General features: G+C 45.9%; 1 protein-coding gene across 4 annotated transcripts in view; it reads left to right on the forward strand.

Moving 5' to 3' along the window:
• Nucleotides 1-23,777, forward strand: part of BCL2L11 (BCL2 like 11) — a 45,406-nt gene extending 21,629 nt beyond the window's left edge. For all 4 annotated transcript variants that reach the window (XM_066267707.1, XM_066267704.1, XM_066267706.1 and 1 more), the window contains 2 exons: nt 7,353-7,459; nt 20,357-23,777. In XM_066267707.1, coding sequence (XP_066123804.1) covers nt 7,353-7,459; nt 20,357-20,455 — 206 coding nt within the window. In that variant the 3' untranslated portion in view covers nt 20,456-23,777. The remainder of the gene's footprint in view (nt 1-7,352; nt 7,460-20,356) is intronic.
• Nucleotides 23,778-25,082: the final 1,305 nt, after the last annotated feature.

Genomic DNA, 25,082 nt, shown 5'->3' on the forward strand with positions numbered 1-25,082 from the left:
GAGGGTTTATCCAAAAACACAAAACGATGCAAGCAAAGAAGTAGACCCCGCAGAAAAGAAGTGTGTATAAAATTGGGTTCTGGCTCATTGACGTCAGAACCTATAGAACTGGGGGTGAATCTGCAGAATTGACTGCAGTACAACTTCCCATGACGACAGTGGCCCTCCTCCCTGTGGCTCACCTCCCCTGTGGCTCAGTTGGGATTCCGGAGCAGGTGACAGCTGTAGATAATTCTCAGCAAATCAATCTTTCTGCAGATGCCCACCTAAGTAAGTAGACTATTGGGGTAAACAAACACCCCAGGGTTTTTAATTTATCCCCATGATTGTGACCAACTGCCAAGGTAGTGCTTCCTCTGAACATTTTGGAGTAATTATTTTCGAATTAGTTTAGTGCTGGTTTGAGAGCCTACGAAGAAATGGTTCTTTAGAGCAGTGGCCCCAGCCTTTTTTGGGCCACGGACCAGTTTAACGTCAGAAAATACTTTCACGGACCGGCCTTTAGGGTGGAACAGATAAATGTATCACGTGACCGAGACAAGCATCAAGAGTGAGTCTTAGACGGATATAACAGAGGGAATCTGGTCATTTATTAAAAATAAAACATCGTTCAGACTTAAATATAAATAAAGCGGAAATAATGTAAGTTATTTATTCTTTCTCTGCAGACTGGTACCAAATGGCCCACAGACCGGTACCAGTCCGCGGCCTGGGGTTTGGGAACCACTGCTTTAGAGAGTCCTTTATAGCTTTTGGCTAAATCAGACTCTGCTCAGGGAGTAAAAGTGGGCAGCCCCATAGTCCCTGCTGAGTTCACTTATTTACCCAAGTATATTCTGTTGTGTATTTAAAATGAAAACAGTGATTTCTCAAAAGTCATACATTTTATGTCTTTCTGGGGACAGGCATCCTTTCTCAGTTCTGAGACAAGTATTGAGTCACAGCTTCATCCATGTTGGTCACTTTAAAATCTAATCTTGATTCTGCCCAGTATTTGTAAATTACTGAGCTTCTGAAGACAGTGTAGAGTGTTTCTATGAATCTTAATATGGTTTTTGGTTCTGCCCTTGACACTCTGTAGTGATGTGATGGGGACTCAAACGGTCTCAAATGGCCACCACCCCTCAGGAGTGAGAGCTGTACTGGTCCCATCCCTGAGCCAAGACAACAGGGGTGGGAATGCAGGTGTGTCATGCCATCCTTCACCACGCACAGCCCATTAGATGGCTTCTCACAGCACCCCACAGAGGAAGGGACACCTGGGTGTCAAAAGAGTGGCAGTGAATCTCAGTGCCTTTAAACACCTGCCTTGGTAACAGTGGTGTTGAAGCAGTTGGGCGTTCAGTAAAAACCAGAAGTTTTGGCTGACTGATGTTGGGCTCATTGTGAACTGACAGTCTGGGTTTTTATTTCCCACCTTAGCAGGCAGTGCTACAGAAAGCCTTCCCGAAAGCCCCAGCTTAATTTCACTATCAGCCACTTAACCACAATATTAATGTTTTCAGAGGCTGAGCTTTTAAGGTTTGAAATTACTGTATGGTTGGAAAATAGTTCTGTAGCTGAACCAGAACAGTCTGTTCATTAAATAACTCACATCTTTTAGTAACTTGAAGTTCTGTGGCATTGACAAATGTCCTTTTTTACCTACCCCCTCAATATAGAAAAATGGATTAATTATATACCTCATGGATTTTTTTTCCCTTAGGAAATGATGTGACCAGTAAATGCTGGGTTTCAAAAAGTGATTAACAGTTGAGATGGTAATTAAGTTTTAGATATTTTATCATCTCTCAGACCTCCCAGTGAAGAATGAGTTACATGGACCTTTTACTCCATAACAGAACTCAGCTTCTCAGCCATTTTATTATAAAACACTTTGTTTCTATAATCTGTTTAATGTGGGTCTCATCATTCTTATCTTTCTTTTCACTATATATTCTTCAAATATTTGCTTAACTACCACCCTGTAAAGTGAGATCTATTCTGACCATGGCCCCAACCCTCCTGCTCTGCCTCACCCTGTTCTAGTATTTTAAGCCATAGCATGTGCCACCTTAAAGCTGCTCTATAATTTGCTTATTTATATTTATTGTCTGTATCTCTCTAATTGAAATGTAAGGTTCATGAGGGCAAGAATTTCCATCTATTTTGTTTACTTCTATATCCCCAGGGCCTAGAACATAGTCTTCGATCTCACAGAAAAAAATTTTAAAGAATGATAGGAAGAGCTCCTACCCTCGAAAAGAGAATATATTTTGTTACTTCAGAAATAGTCTTGGAATTTATGTTTAAAAACGTACTGTTACCTGAGATTGTCCGCTCTTTTAAAATATAGGAATAAGATGTCTTAAGTTACTCATAACAGAATTTGTATCTTTATAACCATACAGTCTGTGTACATATTTGCTAGGTTTTATTACAGGCTGAGTGTCGGTCGTTAATTTAGATTTATAGACTGAAGGAACCAAAACAGTTTTTGCCTCTCGAAAAAAGAAAGAAAAAAAGGCCTAGTTCTTTTTTTTTTTTTTTTTTTTTTTTTTTTTTTAGAGGAGAGGGAGAGAGAGAGAGGAGAGACAGAGAGAGAGAAGGGGGGAGGAGCTGGAAGCATCAACTCCCATATGTGCCTTGACCAGGCAAGCCCAGGGTTTCGAACCGGCGACCTCAGCATTTCCAGGTCGACGCTTTATCCCACTGCGCCACCACAGGTCAGGCTGGGCCTAGTTCTTTAAAAAGCCAAATGGTGATTGATAGATGCTGTCCGAGTAGCTCCAACAGATTGGGCTCCTCTGAAGAAGTTAATTTACATTGTCTATCCCTCCCCTAGATCACCTTTAAGACAGCAGCATGTTTAGGGGTATGGTTGGCAGCTCTCTCCCTGACCTGATGTCCTGGCCAGTAGGTGTGTGCTCAGCCTGATCTAATCCATTATCCTTGGCACTGTGACTCCTCACTCATAAATGTTCTCTGAAGACATGTCTGGTTCCGGGACCTCTCCCATTCTGCTCAGTATTTCCCAGGGTCTGATCTCAGCCTGCCTGCACCAGAGTCCTGTGGGGAGTTTGTGGCACGCAGGTCCCGGGCTGCACACAGACACACCACCTCCCATCACCCTGCCTCACCCCAGCGGGGTGTGTCTGTCTGTGTATTTATTTTATAACTTATTTAAGCGACTGAACTTTTTTTTTCATAGAAAAGAAATGCATGTTTATCTCCTTCACCTTCTTCCCTAAAGCAGCTGGGCCTTGATCTCTAAGGGGAACAGCTGGATTTGACCAGCAAGGTTCCATGTTTTTTTTTTGTTGTTGTTGTTGTTGTTGTTGTTTTGTATTTTTCTGAAGCTGGAAACGGGGAGGCAGTCAGACAGACTCCCGCATGCGCCCAACCGGGATCCACCCGGCATGCCCACCAGGGGGTGATGCTCTGCCCATCTGTGCCGTTGCTCTGTTGCATCCAGAGCCATTCTAGCACCTGAGGCAGAGGCCATGGAGCCATCCCCAGCGCCCGGGCCATCTTTTGCTCCAGTGGAGCCTTGGCTGCGGGAGGGGAAGAGAGAGACAGAGAGGAAGGAGAGGGGGAGGGGTGGAGAAGCAGATGGGCGCTTCTCCTGTGTGCCCTGGTCAGGAATCGAACCCAGGACTTGCGCATAGCAGGCCGACGCTCTACCACTGAGCCAACCGTGTTTCTTTTTAGCTGCTGGCCAGGTTGACCAGTTCCCTAGACCTCTGGGCCCTGTTCTGTATAAGCTGACTTCTGCCTGGACTGGCTGTGGGGTGTACTGGTTGCCAGCCTGAGCAGGAGCCAGACAGAAACTTTCAAACCATACACGTGTTACAGTCTTCCACTACTGCTGGGAAAGGAACTGGGGGAGTAGTTATATCAAGTACAGTATACTTACAAGTGTCCTTGTCCAGAGGAAACAGCATGGAGTTAAAATAGCATTTAATCCACAATAATGTAAGCTTTCTGGGGGCAGGTCTTGGCTTCTTAGGTTGCTGTGCCCGGAACACCTGCTAGGACAGTCTCTGGCACGTGGGTGTTCAAACAGCTGCTGATAAGTTAGTGACTATCTTTGATTTTTTAAGCATCGGAGGTTACTTGCAGCTATTTTTACCAGTTTACTATCTTTATAAAACACAATCTGTATTTCACAGATTTTCTTTGGATAGTTGTCATTTTCTTCATTTTTAACTCTAGGATTGAAAACAGGTTTGTTTTAAAACTGTGCCTAGTGGGTTGTGAAGCCCAGAAGAGGTGGGTGATGGTGGCTCTAAGTGACCTAGAGGTGTCCCACCGGTTGGCCTGGCTACCTGCAGATGTGGGCAGTTTGCATCTGCCTGCCCAAAGTGATTTTTATGTACTTGGATGTATGTTTCCAGGGCACCTGGCTTATTTTAAGTTCCCCATCTTCAGCCCTTATACCCTCTGCCATGTCTTCCTTTCCAAACAGTTTCCCTCTGGCCTCCCTCAGAGTGCGGGTGTTCCAGAGAGGATGTGAGAATGTGAGAGTTCACCTGTGCTCACCCTCTCCCGCATTCCCCACCCCCACCCCGGGAGCTGCGTTTGTGGGATCGCTGTGGAATTCATTTGGCTGAGAGCTGGGGGACAGATAGGATGGGGCAGGAGCTTTGAGAACACTTGGTTAAAACTCTTTAAAGCATTCACTTTTAAGTGCTTTTATAGAAACTATGAGTCAAGATCACTTTTATTTATAACAATAGATAAGATACAAAAAATTTTTTTAACAAAAATACAAAGCTGGAAGTTATATGCATATTTTCATAAGAGCTGATTACTGTAGGTTTTTAAATACATTGCAGTGGTTGAAATGGAACATGCGTGTATAACGGTGAGCACAGTGTGCTCAGTTTAATAGTAAGTTATCATGTAGTGGCATTTATGACAACATGGATGAACCTTGAGAACATTATACTGAGTGAAATGAGTACATCAGAAAAAGCTAAGAACTGTATGATTTCACACATAGATGGGATGTAAAACTGAGACTCGTGGACGTGGATGAAAGTGAAGTGGTTATGTGGGGGAGGGGGTGTGAGGGAAGGGTTGGAGGACAGGATGTTGAGAGGGACAAATATGAGGTGACTGAAATGATTTGACTTTAGGTGATGGGTATACAACATAATCAACAGTTCAAATATTACAGAAATGTTTATCTGAAACCTATGTACTCTTGTTGATCAATGTCACTGTGTTAAAGTTAACTCTCTAAATAAAATGTAAAAATTAAAAAAAAAAAGTTAACATGTTGCAGGCGATGAGCGGTTTCTGCCCTTGAGCCTCATCGCTTCCTGTGCCATCTTTCTGTGCTGCCCTGGGAGTGAGGACAGCGGCATGTGGAGCCGGCTTCCCTGGGTACTGGGTGGTGCAATGACTTGCATTTTGTTCCCTGTAGTTTTTAGCTGTCACATGACTTTTAATGGTTCCATTAACGAGTGGGTGTGGGCATTAGTGACAGCTTAATGCAGTGGTTTTCAAAGTTTTTGAAGTCGGGGCACATTTAAAATCCTACCAATAATTGTAGGCGTGCTATATACAAATTTCTAAGAAATATGTTATAATAATTAAGTCAAATATTAAAGAAAAAAATATAAAGTCCAAGCGTGCTTTTATGGTAATTAAATGAAATAAATACGGCAAAATTAAATTTACTCTGACATTAAAAAACATTTTTATGTTACGTTTTTTGAGTTATGCTTTTTAGAATTTGTAAAAAAGAGGGCTTAAAAAAATGACAAAAAAGTTATCTTTTTATATAGATAGATACATTCTTAGTGAGATTTAGTAAATTCGGCAGGTCCTGGCACGAATATGTTAAGTTTTTTCATTCTTGCATTTATGAGAAACATGAGCCTGATGTGCCCTAGCGATTTCAATGTTTGGGCATCTATTTGAAAGGCAAACTCATTTCCTCGTCAATTCATTGAACAATTCCTCTTTTTACTCTTAATTGTGTTGAGTGCAGAAACCCCCCACCATACATATCATCTTAACTTTACACCAAACAAAGGATAGAAGAAACTTGCCTCCAGTCTTTCTGGGGAACATGGGGGGTAGTGTAAACAATCCAGCACCACAGCTTAACAGCCTTTTGCAACCTAATCAGGCAAGTGAAGTGGGGGGTTAGGCAGACTGTCAGCTTACAGCCAATTCCCCACACCTCTGTCCCCCAAAAATCTAAACTCCAAAAACCCTGTTGGTTTTTTTTTTTTTTTTTTTGGTCCCCAGCATATTTCTCTGGAATACCATAGGGCGCACCTGGAAATCTTCTAGGGTGCACCAGTGCGCCCTGGAGCACACTTTGAGAACCACTGGCTTAATGTAAAGGGAGCCTCCTCTTTTCTTCACCAAAAAGGGCTTTGCCTTTGCACCGAAAACACTTTCTGTCCCTGTGTGGGGTTGCAGACTCAAAGCTGTTGGCTGCGTTAATATTGAGACGGGACATGCAGTTGAGCTTTCATTGGCCCTGTGGTAGCATTCGTGAAGACAGCCATGTCACTGCACCCACTTCCATAGAAACAAGCCACTCAGGTTGCCTATTGCCATTTCTCAGGTTTCACTTTTATTCTAACAACCATTTCACCTCAGCATCCTCTGTGATGTCTGAAGTTTTTCCTAGGAATTTTACCTTGTATTAAGATCAAAGTGGTTATTTTACTGACAACTGCAGTGTTTATATTCTGTGTTTCCAGTGTATTTCTTTAGTGGTATTTATTGTACCATTTTTGTGTGTGTTTGCCTTCTTGAAGTGGAAGTATGTGATTGATTGGCCAGGAAATTTTTTTTTTCCTTAGGTGAGAGGAGGGGGGATAGAGAGTCAGACTTCACATGTGTCCCGACCACGATCTACCTCTCTACACCATCTAGGACCAATGCTCAAGTACCAAACTATTTTTAGTGCCTGAAGCAGATGTGCTCCAACAGCACCATCGTTGGTGTCCCAGGCCGTGCTTGAACCAATTGAGCCATTGTCTGAGGGAAGGGAAGAGGTTGGAGGTAGGGGAGAGAAGCAGATGGTCACTTCTCCTGAGTGCCCTGACTGAGAATCGAACCCGGGCCGACACTCTATTCGCTGAGCCACCAGTCAGGGCTGCCAGGAAATTTTGAATTTGGCAATGATGACTCTCCAGTTTTAAGGAAGGAAGTTATTCCATATCCCTAATCTTTAACTAGACTTACATGGCAGACGTGCACGATGATCTATGAAATGTTATTGTAGTTCTCAAAGTCTAGGAGCTTCTAGAAAAATGAATGCGCACGGAAGAGGGGCTTGCTGCCCATGAATCTATCTAAGAGACCCATAGAAACCATGTGACTCTGTTTTTGTTCTGGTGCAGCCATGCGGCCGTTTCAGGCCCTCCCTGCGGACCTGCGCCCAGAGATGTGGATCGCCCAAGAGTTACGTCGGATTGGAGACGAATTCAACGCCTATTACCCACGGAGGGTAATGAGGTTTTCTTACTTACTCCTCTTCTCCTCACACCCTCCCTCTCCCAGCCATATAACATAAATGACTAGTAATCCTATGCTGGTGCTGAAAAGTGACAGGTACTGCCTTTGTGTGACCTCCCACTGTTCCTCCTTTCCCATTTTCTACTTGTTATGGTTGAACTGAAGTGATGGTAGTTCAGCAGAACCCAGTATGAGGGGGCAGAGGGGTTCCTGAGCACAAACCTTAAACCATCAGGCTAAAAAGGGGGTTATTTATATGCTTTGAAATAGTCCCACATAAATGTTAACATCATTTTCAGTCCGTATCACACATGTCTGCACCCCATTTTAGGCAGTTTGGATCAAAGTTAAAATGACTTCCATCCTTGGCCAAGGAAATGATCCTTTGATTTACTGGAGACGGGTGAGAGCAGGATTGGGAGGCCATTTTTTTAATAATTTGTAATTTGGAGTGTAAAACTTTTACCCCAAGTTGACAACCACTTAAAATTTTGAGGTGTGCTGTTGTCTTTTTTCTTTCTTTCATTTTTTTAAATAAAGCCCTATCTCTTATTCTGTAGATAGAGTTTCTTTTCTCTTATGCCCAGTGTCGGTATATGTTACCATTTGGACACCTTTTTCCCGTGAAGACGTTTAAAAATATGTAGCCTTTAACTCTGAGAGTTAAATGGGGCTCTTAGAGAGTGTTTGACTATTTTCTGTAAGGGGCTCACTAGCCAGTGTGTGATATCGTGTAATTCTGACTGGTTTAAATTTTTTCCCAAGCAACTATATATGAAGATGTTTCTGTTGATTTACCTAAAAGGAAGACACTTAAATCATATTTTGTAGGCACTAATTGTTAATACCATTCTTTCTTACTGTGTCATTTCCCTTTTGGCTCCTTTGTTTCTGAACGCTGTAGTTTTCTATAAGTACCTGCCTCTTAAAGCTGTGTTTAAAGCTTTTCTTCTTCTGAGGGAGGTCATGCTTAGGGTACCCCAGTGTGTTTCTGTCCTGCACTGAATGTTAGTGCTGTTGCTGAGTGAGTGGATGTGAACTGTTCCATTGCTTTTGATCATTCTTGCTTTCCTGCCCATATACTTAACCAATGCCTGTCAAGCTTTTTTAAACACATGTTGACAGTTTCCCAATACAAGAGGGTCTTTCGTTTCATCAGCGTTGAAACTCCTTAACGGGTTTAGGGACTTTCAGAAAAGTCACATTGGAGTGTCCTCATACCTTCCTGTGGAAGAGAGGGTATGTGTTTGATGGAAATTTTTCTGCAGTTATGATACTGTCATTAAACGGGGACTGTCGCTTAGGAATTTCTTATGCTCCTTATTGTCTTTAGCTGGCAAAATGCTTGGCATCCTATACCTGCCTCATATCAGTTCACAAAACGTAAGTTTCTTCTCAGCCTAGATCCCAAACGGTGATTGTTTTCTGTAAGAGTGACTGTTCTATAACGTGTCAGGATAGTGACTGTTTCCCCATTTCCTCCGCCATGGTTTCTCTGCAGGGGCATTACTGTGATTATATGTGGCCAGGCTGGGCTCTCCTGCTGCACGAGGAGGGACTCAGGAGGAACAAGCCCCATATGTGCAGGATCTCAGTCCTCACACTGAGGTGGGGGTATATATATAGGTTTTTTTTGGGAGGGTGGGCCGGAGAGATCCAAATCCTGATTCTGGGATTGTGCCCACAGTCCAACAGGAGAAGGTCACTGGTGAGCGTAGCAGGCAGTCAGGGTGAGTCTAGGCAAGGGACTGACCAGTGGGCTGGGCCTGCCTCCTTCCCTGTCTAGAACCAGGTTATAGATGTCATTGGGACCAGTTCAGACTTGAGTGGGGCTGCCTGAGAGATGAGGCTCTGGGCCTTGGTGCCTTGAGTGTCTGGAAGCCCTGGACACCAAGATACATCAGCACACTCCATCCCAGGGTCTGGATCAGAGCTTCTGGCCACAGAGCCACTGTGTTTAAGGATATTGTGTAAAAGTGTCTCGTTAACCCTACATGAAATACCAGTGACTCTGCCAAGCTTCCCTGCGCATGTCCAGATAGGTCTGGGTGACGGACCTCCATGGTGGCCTGAGGGGGTTAGTGATAAGACGTGGGCTGAGGGGGCGAGCACAGCCATCCCCTCATGTAGCTATTGAAAGGGTGAAGCAGTTCTGGTCACAGGCAGATGAGACACAGGCCATTGGGTCGTCTTCATCCCCTTGTCTCTCCACTGAAGGTAAGATGACAGCATCTATCAAGTCCTGTCCTTCCTCCCCCTCCTCCCAATGTTGTTGCGGTTTAAGATGGTCGTGTCTGTTTTCTGAGATGTGTGACCTATTTGTTCTCATTGTGTTTACTAAAATAAATGTAAATCTCACTGCAGTATTTTGCTATATTTTATCATTGTGAATCAATGCCAGAGTGCAATTGCTAATATGAAGGACTCATTTCTAAGTTGGCTGGGATACCGGGTAGAGGAATAGAGGCAGAAAAACTCTAGGTTATAACCTGATTTTTCTGAAATGGAGAGAAAATAAAATAATAAAATGGAGAGAAATATGTTTTCCAGATTTTTATAAGTAGCTAGTTCAAAACACTAGACTCTCAAACTCAGGGCAGTGACCCCCCAAAGCCACAGATCCTGCCTTGGTAGTGTAAAGAGTCCATTGTCTGCAGTCACACTGATGGCTAACGTTGTGGGGGAGAAACCTGGGAGGAAACGGGAAGCCATTTGGGAAAGTGATGTGTTGACTGTGTGCTGGCTTCACACAGAAGCCATTAATTACCTCTCAGCGAGAGCGTCCTACACTGTGCTGCTTTATGACGGATGTTAGCATTTTAAATATTCAGCATCTTTATTTGCTGTAATGCCATGATAGTTCCTTTTCTGAAGTGTTGGCCTTTGATTGCCACGAGCTTGTAAAGCTGTTTTTCCAGTTAAGCAATAGAGGAAGTTGTTATGTAGTTGTCATGTGGTCAGACTACGTCAGGGCAGTGGGGCAGCGAGTCACACAGATCTGTGGAGTCTGAATCCAGGAAGCGGGAGTGAGAGGCACAAGTGAGCTCAAGTCCATTGCATGTTCCTTTTCCCCCTGCGACTCATTGTGACTGCCCCACATCACGCCCCCTCCCTTCCATCTGGTAGGAGCCTCATCATTCCACATCCAGGCTATTCTTACAACTTGTTCTGAAATAATTTCAGACTACACAAAAGTTGCAAGAATGCTACAAAGAAACCTCTTGTCTGCTATCTAAGTCCCCCGGTCAACTTTCTGTCACATGTGCTCTGAGACCTTCCCCCTTGGACCTATGTACACATATTTTTCTGAAGTTTATGGACATACAGTACAGACATGACACACCTTTACTCTTACTAATTCCTGAGACTAAGAATATTCTCTTGCTAAGTGTAGTCATCAAAATCAGACAGTAACAATGTTACAGTAATGTTGTGTAATCCATGGGCCTTATTCTCATTACCACTTGTGCCAACAGAGTGACATGTGTCCTCCATAGTGCGTCGTCACATCGGAAGGCACAGGGTGTTTGTGTGTCCTGCTCCCGTGGCTCTTGTTGAAGGTAGTGTTCTCAACTACAGTCAGCACTTTCCCATTTGTAACGGGAGGGAGGCGTGCGGAGGACGAAGAGTTTTCCACTCTCCCATCTGTGTTTGTTTCCTTTTTCAACTTAAGTTCATGGATCCCTTTTTTAATTCAGTGGGTTATTATGGGTTATGCTCAACACTTACTTTGATGTTCAAATTGTTGTAGATTTGGCCATTGGTTACTGTCTAGTGCAGAGGTATTTTCCGATGGCTTTAAGCAACCCCTGTGTTTTGGTCGTTCGACCTCCGCTGGAGTCATGACCCACAGGTTGAGAACCGCTGGTCTAGTGCATTTTTACCACGTCATCGAGCATGAAAGCACATTGGTAACGGGCCCCGGACAGCATGTTGTGGGACTGTAGATGGATCTGTGGCTAAATGACTTGCACCCACACAGTGTCTTGACTGTTAGAGCTCCGGGACTTTGCAGGGGAGGGCAGAGACCACAGATGAGCACAAGCTGGCAGTCACCGTCCAGGGTCAGGACTTGTCAGAAAGGCTGGTCTCGGTCAGGGCTCTGTGACACAGGGCGTAGCTTATGGGCAGTGAGTGGTGCAGTGTGTTGCCTGTGCTTTACCAACTGCTCACTGACTCCACCTCTTCCTCACAGATGGTACCTGGGGTCCGTTTGTTCCTGAATAGCCTCTGCTAGTTTCTTCACCACTGAGAAATTGCGTGAGGGCAGGTCCAGGTCCCCGCGTCATCTAGTGGAGGAAGTGTCACGTCAGCAAGCGTGGGCTGTGGTCCTCCAAGGGCGCAGGGTGCCGTCTGCTGCCAGCGGGTTTCAGGATGGCGTCTCCTTGGACAGGATTCTTGGCTCTGGGCAGGCTTGCAGTCTGAAGCTGTTAAGCATGTGCTGGACCCTTGAGACATGAAAACACGTTCATGCTCTTGGGGGTAATTAGCCCATCCTCTAGCCCAGTGGTCCCCAACCCCCAGGCCGCGGACCGATACCGGTCTGCAGAGAAAGAATAAATAACTTACATTATTTCCGTTTTATTTATATTTAAGTCTGAACGATGTTTTATTTTAAAAAAATGACCAGATTCCCTCTGTTACATCCCGTCTAAGACTCACTCTTGACGCTTGTCTTGGTCACGTGATACACTTATCTGTCCCACCCTAAAGGCCGGTCTGTGAAAATATTTTCTGACATTAAACCGGTTCGTGGCCCAAAAAAGGTTGGGGACTACTGCTCTAGCCCACGTGTCCCCTACACCCAGTACCAAAGCTTCTTCAGCTTTAGTCACTCAGTGCACGGTTCTCCTGCTGTTAGTGAACAGTGACTCGGATGCCTTGGTGGACATTGCAGGGGACAGGCACTCAAAGCTGTGACAGACTATAGATGAGCCAAGAGGTCGATGAAATCCCTTTCATTGCTTGATCACAAGAAAACAGTGTGTGTTTTGTTCACAAGGCCTACTTCCTACTTGTTTCCCAGGCGTGTGCAGAAACAAAACAAAGGACAGACCTGTAGACAGAAGTGCAGCACTGAACCAGAGCTGAGAGGAGAGGAGCTCCCACACTGGCTCTGACAGAAACAGAAGTTGAATGGACATGTCAACACCTTAACATTTCATGAGCTCTACATGAACTTGAAATTTTTATGTTGTCTTTCCTAACAAGTGCAAACCCTGTGCTGTCTCATAATGTTACTATAAATGACATTCTTCTATAGCTAATGTACAAGGGAGTGAGGTCTGCATTGTAGCCTACTTGGTCATAGCATAAACTGCACATAAACTCAGAGGTGCATGTTCTCAGACAGCATCCTATTTAGTTAGGCCTTCATTGAATATTGGAGTTTATTTTAATAAGTAAAACTGCTTTTTTATTACTGAGATATAAATAATGGTAAATATGCACATCAGATATTACATTGAAAGAGACCTCTCTCAGAGGATGATGAGTCTCAACACTTGGCTTGCATCAAGTCATACAAAAGAGTGATGAGTCGGGTCAGGTCATTTGGCACCTGCTGCTGTGATGGTTTCAGGTTTAGCAAGTGTTTTCCTTGGAGTTGGCAGAGGCACTTCAGAGATTGGTTTTCAGAGTCTTGCACCCTGTGCCTTGTGCCATGTCCATACTGCCAGAACAGCAAGAGGGCAAAGACAGTGACTCTGTCCCGGGGAAGCCGAGCCTAGGACTGCAGAATTGTCCCTCCTGTGACTTCCGCTCTGTGTGTCTTTCTCTGATACCTCAGCCGGCCTCAGTGACGATGGTGGATTGCAGGTTTTCTGAATGAGGCTTTTTGTGGCTTTTGAGGATAAAGTGTGATGTAGGAAAACACAGCTCACAGCCAGCTGTGAGGACCCTGGGGTCAGACCTTGCCTCCTAGCCATTCATCCACGGGGTCCCCACTGTCAGTCAGTCCCTTAGCCATGCAGTGAAGGTTGAACTAGAGCATTTAGACATAGAGCTAGAAAACACTGTTACTCTTTGTCCTAGCATTCTGTTTTCTGTCACTTTGAATTATAATTGAAACATTTCTCAGTTCTCTGGAGCTTGGAGAGAGAGGGGCTGGTACCTCTATTCACCTGTCTGGGTTATAAATTCTCTGCTGGTTAGACACATCATGCACCCGGGCCTGTAGTGCGTGCTGTCTGGGTAAATGCCATGAAGTGAAGTCGAGCACTGGTGCGTGTTAAACTGCTTGGTGGCCTCGTGCTGATGATACTGCTGATTGCTCCCTTAGAGTGCCAGGTGGGGACACCTGCACAGCAGCCTTGCCTTTGGGCAACGTGGGCCATGAACACATAACCAGAGGAGACACAGGTGCTGGAGGGGGTTTAGAGAGGTCCCGGGGGGGGGGGGGGGGGGCGGCTTTTAATCTCTTGAGGAGGAAATGAAGATGTCCCTGAGGTGTGACCGGGCCCCCCGCAGACACCCTGCCTCACTCATCACCCTCACTGGACCCGGCCCAGCTGAGCCAGTGCATGGAGTTTTGAGCTGTGTTTAGTGTGTGTGTGTCATTAGCATGTTTCTGAGGCTGGGGCATTTCAGAATACTGTGTTCTTGCTCGGCGTCTTCTGTTGCAGCTGATGGCATGCACACAGGACATGTGGCGCCATCTCCAGCCTCCCTGTGGTTGGTCCATGTGCTGCAGCTCCTCCCAGGTGATATAGGCACTTCATTCCAGCTAGCCTGGTTCTGGCCAGGGCCAGGATGGTTTGGAAAAAACCCAGTACGTGACAGGCCCGACTAAGGTTAACTGGAGGAGTGATTAGTTGTCTTATACTAGGCCTTGACTATGACAGTGTCTTTGAAATGATGCATCAAAAATAGGAGGAAAGTAGCATTCGTGCAGATGTCATTCTGCTGTGATATTTGAACGTCACATCACTGCTAGGAGAGATCAGCTGTAGCTTCGGGATTTCTGGTGAGTGCCCTAGCAAGCTCCTTCCTGGCTTCCGAGTGGGGTAGGGGCTCCCTGGTGCCCTGTTCACAGCTGTGCTGACAGCACTGGCGTTGGACACAAGCTATGCAAATACCCCTGTTGTCTGGGTGACAAATAGAAAGTGAACTTGGTCTCTGGGCTGCTTTGCAGCAACATCGGCCTGACGCCCAAGAACACTGGTGGATGGTGGAGCCACATAATGTCCAGGCTGAGATGCTGCGTGGCTGTGGCTCTTGGTCTCAAATTGATTAGGACCAGACCTCCCCAGAGACCTCCACACTGTACTCATCACACAGGGTTCCTTGTCCTCCCACCTGTCTCATTTGCACGTCACTTAAAAATATTGTTTAGATTGGTGTATTATGAATGGGCAGGGGATGGTGGTCTTTTCTTGGGATCGCTGGGGCCACTCTTCTCAGTCCCTGCTCCAACTTGTCATGTCTTACTGTGCCAGCATTCAGCCCTATCCCAGAAGGTGCCACGGCAGTGCCATTCTGACAGACACTGCATCCCCACCAGCCGGAACTGGAGCGTCTCTTTGTCAGGGTCCTTTTTAGTCTCACAGTCCAGAATTCAGTCTCTTACAATATCACCACTTAAAGAGATATCTATTTTTAAAACAAGATAAAGTTCAGGACATCTTGGGCGTTAGTATTGAAACCTTGTAATAAATGAGTTTTTGAGCAAGTTAAAACATTGCCCTGAGTCGGCCCTGGCCGGTTGGCTCAGCGGTAGAGTGTCGGCCTGGCGTGCGGGGGACCCGGGTTCGATTCCCGGCCAGGGCACATAGGAGAGGCGCCCATTTGCTTCTCCGCCCCCACCCCCTCCTTCCTCTCTGTCTCTCTCTTCCCCTCCCGCAGCCAAGGCTCCATTGGAGCAAAGATGGCCTGGGCACTGGGGATGGCTCCTTGGCCTCTGCCCCAGGCGCTAGAGTGGCTCTGGTTGCGGCAGAGCGACGCCCTGGAGGGGCAGAGCATCGCCCCCTGGTGGGCAGAGCGTCGCCCCTGGTGGGCGTGCGGGGTGGATCCCCGGTCGGGCGCATGCGGGAGTCTGTCTGACTGTCTCTCCCCATTTCCAGCTTCAGAAAAATACAAAAAAAAAAAACCAAAAAAAAAACATTGCCCTGAGTCAAGTTCTGTAGGAAGGCCTTGCCTTGGGCTTGTCTCTCAGTGTTTGGTGTGAGCTTTCTTTGATGTGCTGATTGGGATAGTGTCATGTTTCCCTGGTTACCTTAACTGCAACTCTGTTACAGCAGATCTCAGCCTGGTTCCCAAGGTCAGTTTCTCTCTTAAGGTCATTTCTGACCTCTCCTCTTTTGTCGCATGGTATGCTTTGTATGGTGAGTCCCCTCAAGTAATGCTCAATGTGCCTGTGTTAGTACTCAGTCGTCGGCCCTGCCTTTGGAGCACAGATTGGTGGGCTTGTGTTCCTCACTGTGCTCAAGCCAGAGCTGAGTTGCTGGGATCACTTGGTTCTTGATTTCTCACTCCCAGCTCAGTCTTAATTTCCATAGTACAGGTGAGAACTGAAAGGTGTGTGGCAAATTGTTCGGTGGTGGCAGTGGGTGATTCTTCCTGTCTCCAACGTAGGGTCCACAGAGTCTGGAGGCCTGGTGTGGCTGGGGCAGTTTTGCAGAGACTGGCTCATCTCTCTGCAGAGGGTGAAGCTGCACGGGGCAGGTTTGCAGTGGTCAGCCTCACCAGTTCCTCCAGCAGCCTGGGTACAAGGCCTTGTTGCCCACACACCTGCTTCCCTAGATTGGGCAAGGAAGCATTAAAATGTAATTAAAATCCCTAGTACTTGGTTGGTTGTCCCAGTGTAACTTGAGATGTAAGCTGAAGATGACCCTCAGTGGTGGCTGGTGCTGTGGTGCCATCCCCATGCACTGGGCTGCTGCACGCGCTGCCTCGGGGCTATGGAATGCCCCAGCTCCTGCCCTGCACACGGACCAGTTATCTTCCTCCCTGGCTGACTGCTCCCAGGCCCTGGTGAGTCACCGGGTGGGCATCCTGCTCTAAGTGTGCCCTCAGCACAGCTCCTCTCACTGCTGCCCAGGTGAGCCAGTGTCCCTGGGATCATGTGGGCCATTTCCTACTGAATGATCTTGACACTGTCCAAAGATACTCTTCATATCTTCAATGACAAGTGCCTAGCCTGTCGTAGGGAAACTTGGAGCCCATGAATCCATTGTCTTGCTATTTTTAAGGGACTATTCTTAAAACATCCTAAAATTTAGCGCTGTTTTCCTTTGCAGTTTATTATGAGAAGTGGAATACTTAGGCACCGTCTAAAGTACGGTTTTTACTGAGCTCTTTGCTCCTTCCCCACTGTAGGGCCCTTTTACCTTCCTGCCTCTCCTCGCGCTGGTCTCCCCCTGGCCTGTCCTCCTTTCCTTCCTCTGAATAACTTTCTTCTTTCAGGACTCGGCATGGGATTGGCCCTGTGCCTTCTCATCCAGCCCTCTAGGGCTCCACCTACCTCTGCCAAATTCTTCTTTCTCTGCTACCTTATTTATTTCTGTATTGGCTTTGTCCTAGAATCTTGTTTAGTTGTTTGGCATTGTCACCAGAGTGTGAGCCCCATAAAAAAAGGAGCTATTTATCTTTTTTTTTTTTTTTTAAGTGAGAAGAGGGAAGATAGGCTCTCACATGTGCCCCAACCAGATCTACCCAGCAGTCCTCATCTGGGGCCAATGTTTGAATCAGCCAAGCTATTGTCAGTGCCTTAGACGTTTGAATCAGTTGAGCCACTGGCTGCAAGAGGGGTAGAGAGAGAGAAGGGAGAAAGGGAGGAGAAGAGAAGCAGATGGTCGCTTCTCATGTGTACCTTGACCGTGGATCGAACCCAAACATCCATACACCAGACCAATGCTCTATCCACTGAGCCAACCGGCCAGGCCTGCATTTCTCTTTTGACAGGAAGGAGCCTCAGTGTCTTCAGTCCATTTTGCTGTCAGTTTGTATTTCTCTAGAATGTGTAGATGTTTTCCATCCTCAAGGTGGGAACTTGTTAAACACTTCTGCTTCCAGAGTTGAGGCAACAGCAGCAGCTTCTTATGGGCCGTCCTCACTGAGGACAGCACCACTGCTGTCCCTTAGGGTGGGCTGTGCTGTACTTGGTGCAGGTAACACAGGTACTGCCCAGCACACCTAGTTTTGGAGGCCTGGGCCTCGCCCTACCCAGTGCCAGCTGGCTGCAGGAGCCCTGACCCTGCAGGGAGGAGCATGGACTATCAGGAATGGATTCCTGGAGGGAGACACAAAGCTGGATGTTGAAGGAGTCACCTTGCAGACACGTGGGCTGGCCATAAAGTCAGTTTTCCCAAATAGTGTAGTTCCTGATCTAGACCATGGAGATACATTTTTCCACAGGGATAGGTCCTACAGGTACCTGTGACTGTGAGTGGGTGTGAGCAGCGGGAAGAACTATAGTACTCAGATTGTTTGTACTTAGTAGATTACTTAGTTCTTTCAATGAATCATTGTAATATATCTTTCTAAAGTATTTTTATGATTTATATACAACCATGTGACATGACCCTATCTAAGAGGTACTGTCTTTCACTTAGAGCGTGAAGGAGTAGAAATGATAGGGTGTGGGAATCAGCTCCGGCTGTGTACAGAGGCCTGCATGCAGGGCTTAAAGGACGGAAATGTGTTCCTTCACAGTCCTGGGGGCCAGAAGTGGTTGGGCCACACGGTATGCATGGCGCTGATGGCTGGGGCTGGGCATCCTAACCCGGCCATGGCTTTCGTGCCACCTGCCCTGTGTTGGCATCATCATGGCCAGAGCGTGCTCGAGTTGGGTGTGCAGTGCAGGTGTTGAGGGCAATGAGCATGTGGAGGCAGATTGCCAGTCCAGCTGTTTCTGAGGTAGGGGCTGGACCCAGAGAGCCAGCAGCAACTTCAGCCAGCTGTGCCAGCTGTCAGGGGTTTTCTGGGTTGGCACAACTCTTGGAATCTGTGGTAATGGCTTCCTCCATTGAATATTGTCCAAAAGCAATTGTTCACAGGCTTAGAAGTGTGTGCTTGTCACACGTGTTGAGAGGGCGGTTGTTCTGGCGTCCTGGCTGAGATGTTGCAGTATCTTCTCATCTGTCAGAAGTTGGGAGGGTGTTCCTTTTGCCACAAATCCTGCATCAGCCTCTCCCAGCATGTCTGAATCTGAATCTCCTTCACGTCCTTTACAGTGAGATGCAAGCAGAACTCTAAAAACTTGTGCAGACCTCTCATGATGGGACTCTTCCCTCAGCACTGTCCCAGCCCGTCTTCCCCTGCTGTTCTCAACGTGGGGTAGAAGGTGTCTTCTCGCAAACCCTGCCCGTTCTGGAATATAAAATGGACTAAGTAATGGGCAGTTGAGCTCTGTCCCTGATGTGACCAAGTTCCCTGGTTGGTGTCATTTTTGCCCCATTCTTCCATCGTGCTGAGGCTGTATTGATATCTGGTTGACGTGAGATCTCCCATTTCAGAGAGATTGCTGAGCCCAGAACTGCACACCCACTCTTCACTTTAGTAAGTCGTGGTTTTATTTTGAATAAGCCTCTTTCAACCTATTAATATTAGTCTAACTAAAATTAACCTTCCCCTGAATGCTTCTCACATAGAAGGAGCCAAGTAATTTTGAAAGTTAAATCAAAACAAAGCAGTCGGGTATGTGACAGATAAAATCACAGCCTGTGGTTAGGGAGCTCTCTGTAGGAATCGCTGACAGCACGCTGCTTTCCTCCTCGGCCCTGGAAGGAGAAGGGCAGTGCCTGGCCGAGGAGCAGCCCTGGCCAGGCCGGCGGGTGCTGGGGTGGAAACAGCTGTGGAGGGAGCAGCCCTGGCAGCATCGTGTGGGCGGTCCGGGCTGGGAGACGGGACCCCGTCCTCAGCCCAGCGTATGGCCAGTGGGGCGTGAGGCGCCTCCCTGGACAGAACAGAGTGCTGGTCACAGGTTAAGGACTCAACTAGGGCGGCCTGCAGAGCTGACCAGGTACATGGTCGTAGCTGTTGGCATGGAGTTGGATGTGCTCCGTTATCACCCGGGCTGCTGGAATGGACACTGGAACTGATCCGCAAAGGGGAGCTGAAGTGGGCCCTGAGCACTGGGGATCTGTCAGGAACCTAGCGACTTGCTGTGCGCAGTTTCTAGGCTTGTTGTAAACATGGGGTCACTGGTGGAGAGTCCTTTTTATTCACTGTGCTGCTCCCCACAGTGGGATGCAGGGGTTGGGGGGACTCTCGTGTGTCTGTGACATGGGCACGGCGCTGGGCCAAAGTGTTAACCAGTGGAACCGCCCGCAGACAGCCCCGGTGTAGCGGCACGTCAGGACACTCACTACTCTATTTTTAATCCTCACGGAGCACGTCACCCCAGATCACTGGCTTCTCGTGGAAGCTACAGCCCAGAAACTTACCCTCAGGGGCATCTGAAACATCCTGGAATGTCAGTAACTTGGGTTGTTAGCTTGTTTGCATCTACCAAATTCACTCTTTCCTCTTTGCCCTGCACCCCTCGCCAGCACATCAGCTCCAGTTGGCCCGGATAGCCTTTCCCCAGCGTGGAGGTAGGTGCCCCTTTCCCAGCAGCCAGGGCATTTCCTGATGGAGGTGGTTCTGGGCAGTGTTGGCATCGCCTGTGACAAGAACATGGGGTTTTTAGGGGGGCTTACGGAGGTGCCAGGATGGATTCTGAGTTTTCCAAAAATATTCTTTTGGTTGCTTTGTCTTTGAAGAAGATAATGTAGTGTACCTGTTCCTTCTGGAGTGGTTTGGCCCTCCCTCCCTTCTCCATCCCAGGAGAATGGGGCCTCAGTGGCACGGCGCTCAGGGCTGCCTTCCATTCCAAGGCTGATGAGACGGAGTTTGTTGCTCACTTCAATGCAAGCCCAGAAACTGAAAAGCTTTTGTTTTGTCATTTCAGGTCTTTTTGAACAATTACCTAGGAGCAGAAGCCCACCCACAAATGGTTTTCTTAAGACTGTTGCGTTACATCCTCCGTCTGGTGTGGAGGATGCAGTGACGACGGGTTCCCCGTGGAGCCAAGACGTGTACAGACATTTCACTTACTCAAGCCGACAGGTCCAGCACCACAGCCTTCTGAAGCCATTGCGACACAGCCTGCCGTGGCTTCCTGGAGGGGCGGGTGTGTCCTGACACACCGAACTGTGACTTACCACACGGCAAAGTCTATAACGGAGTTTGTTGTGAGTGTAAATGAAAACAAATTCTCTCTCTCCCCTTATCTTTTTAAAAATTTTCAATTGGTTTTAGAGAGAGAGAAATTGAGCTACCTGGCCAGAGCTCAGAGGCTTTTTTTTTTTTTTTTAATATGTACAAATCATGGTTCTTTTGGCAGGATTTTATGCAAGAATGGGCATTCTGACTTTTCATCCAACTCAGAATTGATGCCCACTACTTGGTTCCTACTTCTCTATATCCACTTTGAAATAGAAGCTTCATTCTGCTCTGAGTAGTGCCATGAAATACTCCTCCAAGCCTAAGTCTGAAAGGGTCCCTTCTGACAGATGTCTGCCGCCCGTTTCTCTTGTCAGGCCTCCCTTTGTGCATCCATGTCTTCGTCCACACTGGCCTGTGAGGGTTGCAGTGAGTGTGGGCACTTGGGGTGGTCAGTCATTTCAAAGGCAGTCAGCTGAGAGACAGAGTGGAAAAGGGGCAAGGAAGGTGCAGATCATCTCAGAAGCCTGTAGCTCTTCCAGTTTTTGAAACCTCAGATCATGAAATAGTTTTTTAAGAGAAATACATTATTTTCAAATGAGTCAACAGTGCCAACAACTATTATATTTGCTTTAGGCCCATTGAAGACCAGTGTTTTTACGTTGACTGGAGAAATTCATTGTGTGTAGCTTCATTGTTTTATATAAATATATATGTATACATATATATGTATATATGTGTTATATATATATATATTACATATACGCTTCTTCCTTTAGGTAGAGATATTTGATCCCAAATATTCTTCCTTTTTTAAAATTTTCTTTTCCCCAAATATCTTCTTGGGGTCTTGAATATTTTTAAAACTGTGTTCAGTCTCAGCTTGTGTTCTTGATAGGTCTGGAACCCCCTTGCCAGGTCACAAGGGCCACGTGTAAGTGAGGTGGTGGTCGAATTGCGGCCGTGGGCCTGCTGGACACACACACCAAAGATGTGTTTGGTTCTGGGGGCGCCCCCCCCCCCCAGGATCTCCATACTCACGTGCCAGTCTCTCGGACTGGAGCACTTTACCCTGTTTCTGGGAGCGCAGGACGCAGCCTGGTGCCGTGGGCTCGCGGCCTGTGCTGGTTTACCTCTGGCTCGGCAGCTGGCCATGGCGCAGCTTGTGAGGAATGGATTCTGTGACTTAAAGAAGTATTAAGAACAGGATGTTGCACCAAGACTTGAGAGATGACTGAATGTCTCTGTACTGTATGTATCTGTTTATCAAGATGCTTCTTGCAGAAAGTATACCTATGATGGTATACCTTTTACTTTTTGTTTTTATTTCTTTTATTTTTTTGTAGAAAAAATAACTAGCTCCCTTTTTGAAAACTTATGAAATGCGGGTTTTGTGCCTTTACCACCTCTTCTCATATGAGGTTTGTAGAAAATGTACTGTGATTATCACAGAAATGCAATAAACATACCCAAAATAACTTCATGAGTGATTCTTCCAGTTACCTGTGCTCCTGCCTAGAAATAAGTTTATGAAGTTTTTTTTTTGTTTTGTTTTGTTTTTGGTTGTGGGGAAACCAGGTAAAAATTTCTTCTGATTAAAAAAAATGTACATAGTTGAACCTTCTTCTTTCTTTCCTTAGTATTGTACATATTTTGACTATTTATTAGAGTAGGAGATCATATGACTTATCAACTGAGCCAAATGTCTGCGTGCAATTGTGTTTCCTTTACCTTTCTTGTAAAATTTTGTACAGCATTAATGAGCAAAAAAAAAAAATCACTGTTTTTACTTAACTTTTCCAGAATTAAGGATTGTAAATACTGTTGATTCCTTTTCTATGTAATGTGTCCTACTGGTTCATAGTGCTGTAACTTGTAGAAATATTGTATTTATTTCCTGCTTATTTAATGTCTTGAGTTCTGGAAAATGTTGATCTCCCTGACACACCTCAACCCCCACTGTCCTATTAATTGCTTTAACTCTGAGGTAGTGACTAGTCAGCTCTCTGCAGGCCACGTGGTCTTCCTGGGGTGGCCCTCCAGCTTCGGTTCCTGGTATTCCTGATCAAATGGGTTTAAATTCTTGGGGTTTGCGATCCTTTGATAAAGACCATGTTTAGACACCATTGAGAGACCATAAATCTGGCAGGCTACAGAGTTTGCCAAGAAACACCCAGGGACTTTCTATTTGTTCCAAAACAGCTAGCTTCTCATAGAAGCAAATTTTATTAACTCTAGGCCTTGTCTTTAAGGGAAAAAAAAAATGTGTTTTCAGCATTTGGGACCAATTTTTTTATTGAAAATATATACCTGACAGCTCAGTATTCAGAAGGTAGGGGTCAGGTGGGAGGGGTGGTTCCCTCTTCCAGAGCAACTTCAGGACCCCTAATGCCACTTAACCCCTTGTTGGCAACTGTTAAGCTGTGTTTCCCCACCTTCCATGTGGCTTCCTGTGCTCTGAGGTGAGGACTAAGTTGTATTCAGGAGCTACTTGTACAGCCCCCCCCCCCCCAGCCCTGAACCATTTATTTGGTCCCTCATTTGATCAGCCTGCTTCTTTGGGTTGATATCCTTCTGCTTCAAGAGAGGTTGGAGGCCCCACTAGGGTGGTGTTACGATGTGGAAGAGACTTTGTCATGGTTCAGTGTAGATGGTCTGTCATCCCTGCTGATTTAGCCTGGTGCCTGTGTGTATGTACTTCACACATACACTTGTGTGCAGAGATGGGTTCACACATGACGCTAAACCAGCTGGGGTAGCTTCTGTTCTACTCCAAATACCATGGCATGCAAGAAGCGTCTTCAAAGCTCCCAGTGAAATAAAGTGACTACTTGTATTGGGCAATTCCAGACTTATAACCTCTCTTAAGTTCTATGTCCAGGTCTCGTGACCACTCATTACTGTATCCGAACTCATCAGGTACTCCTTTACAAAGAGCACTGATCTGTGTGTATACTGATTCATCACTAACGTGTTCCTGGACCCAGCATATGTAGCATTTGTATTGCAATTTCCCTGGCTCACTTGTGTTTTGCACTGATGAATTTTGACAGGGTAATTGCCACTTTATTGTGCAATACTGCTGTAAATAACTGCAGATTTTTTTTTAAGAAACTCAATCTTTTATGTTCTTAATGAATTTTATATAAATAAAACTTTCAACTGGTTTTGGTGAGTTGTTGAATTTGTTTCTGTAGATGGTGGTGGGACAGCTGAAATTGTATGTGAATATGTACACGCCCACGCCTGCCCTTTCAGTCACTGCATGTGGATCACCTACATATAGGTTTTGTGAGTTCTCGCTTGGAGATGATCATGTGTATTATTTGCAAAAGGAAACCACTCTTCAGAGAGAAGTGACTAAGACAGTGCAGTATCTACTCAACATGTTCAGATATGACTCAACACCTGGTAGAGGGGGTATATTGGGAGCTGGCTCCAGACCTTGTTGATCAGTGATGATAGCAGAAACCCTGTCTCCTCACCCCGCTTACTACTGGAAGAAAACCCAAAAGATAGGAAGTCTACTTAGACACCAGAAGAAAGGTCTTGTCTGCAGCGCCTACCCTGACTGCAGGGAACGAACAGCAAGGCCTGCCTGTGAGCTGACCACGGCCAACCTGCAAGGGGCCCGCTGAGTGTTCGGCATGTGCTGTGCATTGGGTGTGAGCTAGTACAGCGATGCAGAAATTAAAGCTAATTAATTTGGGGCTATGGGTTACAACATCCTAAATAAGTAATTGCGTAACTTGCCACTTTTACTCTGGATTTAGTACTTGAAAGGTTCAAGACCATAGCTAAGCTTTATTTTTAAAGCAATACATGAATCTGGCCATACAATTAATATACATATGTACATTTATTATTTCACATCAAGTTGTTCTGGCTTCCAGCCTACTTGCTCTCCAAGAAGGGGAGTAAATTTTTTCAGACTATTTCTGCAGGGATGTGTGTGTGTGTGTGTGTGAGAGAGAGAGAGAGAGAGAGAGAGAGAGAGAAGTTTCGATTATTTTCAACTTTTTCATTTTTCCTATTGATGGTTAGATCTTCATATATTCTGCATAAAAGTCTTATATATTGGAAATATTTCTCCAATCTGTTGTGTATCTTTTTCTCCAACATTTTGTGAAGATTTGCAAACATACAGAAAAATTGACAGGCTTTTCAGAGAGCACCATATACCCATCGCCTAGACTACCATCCATATTTCATCACATCTGTTCCATCACATGTCCACTCGCCCAACATTCCATCTTCCTCTATGATGTATTTCAAAGCGAAGTGTAATCATTAGCACCCTTTTTCTAAATACCTTATATGCGTGTTATTTAGAGTCCATTTTACATACAATAAAGCATTCAAACCTTAATTGTGCATTTGCTAAATTTTCACCAAGGATACACAGCTGTCACCCAAACTTTGATTACTGTCACTCCAGAAAATTCCCTAATGTTCCTTACCTGTGCCTTTAC

Source organism: Saccopteryx bilineata, chromosome 3, assembly GCF_036850765.1.
Source record: "Saccopteryx bilineata isolate mSacBil1 chromosome 3, mSacBil1_pri_phased_curated, whole genome shotgun sequence".
NCBI classification, from domain to species: domain Eukaryota; kingdom Metazoa; phylum Chordata; class Mammalia; order Chiroptera; family Emballonuridae; genus Saccopteryx; species Saccopteryx bilineata.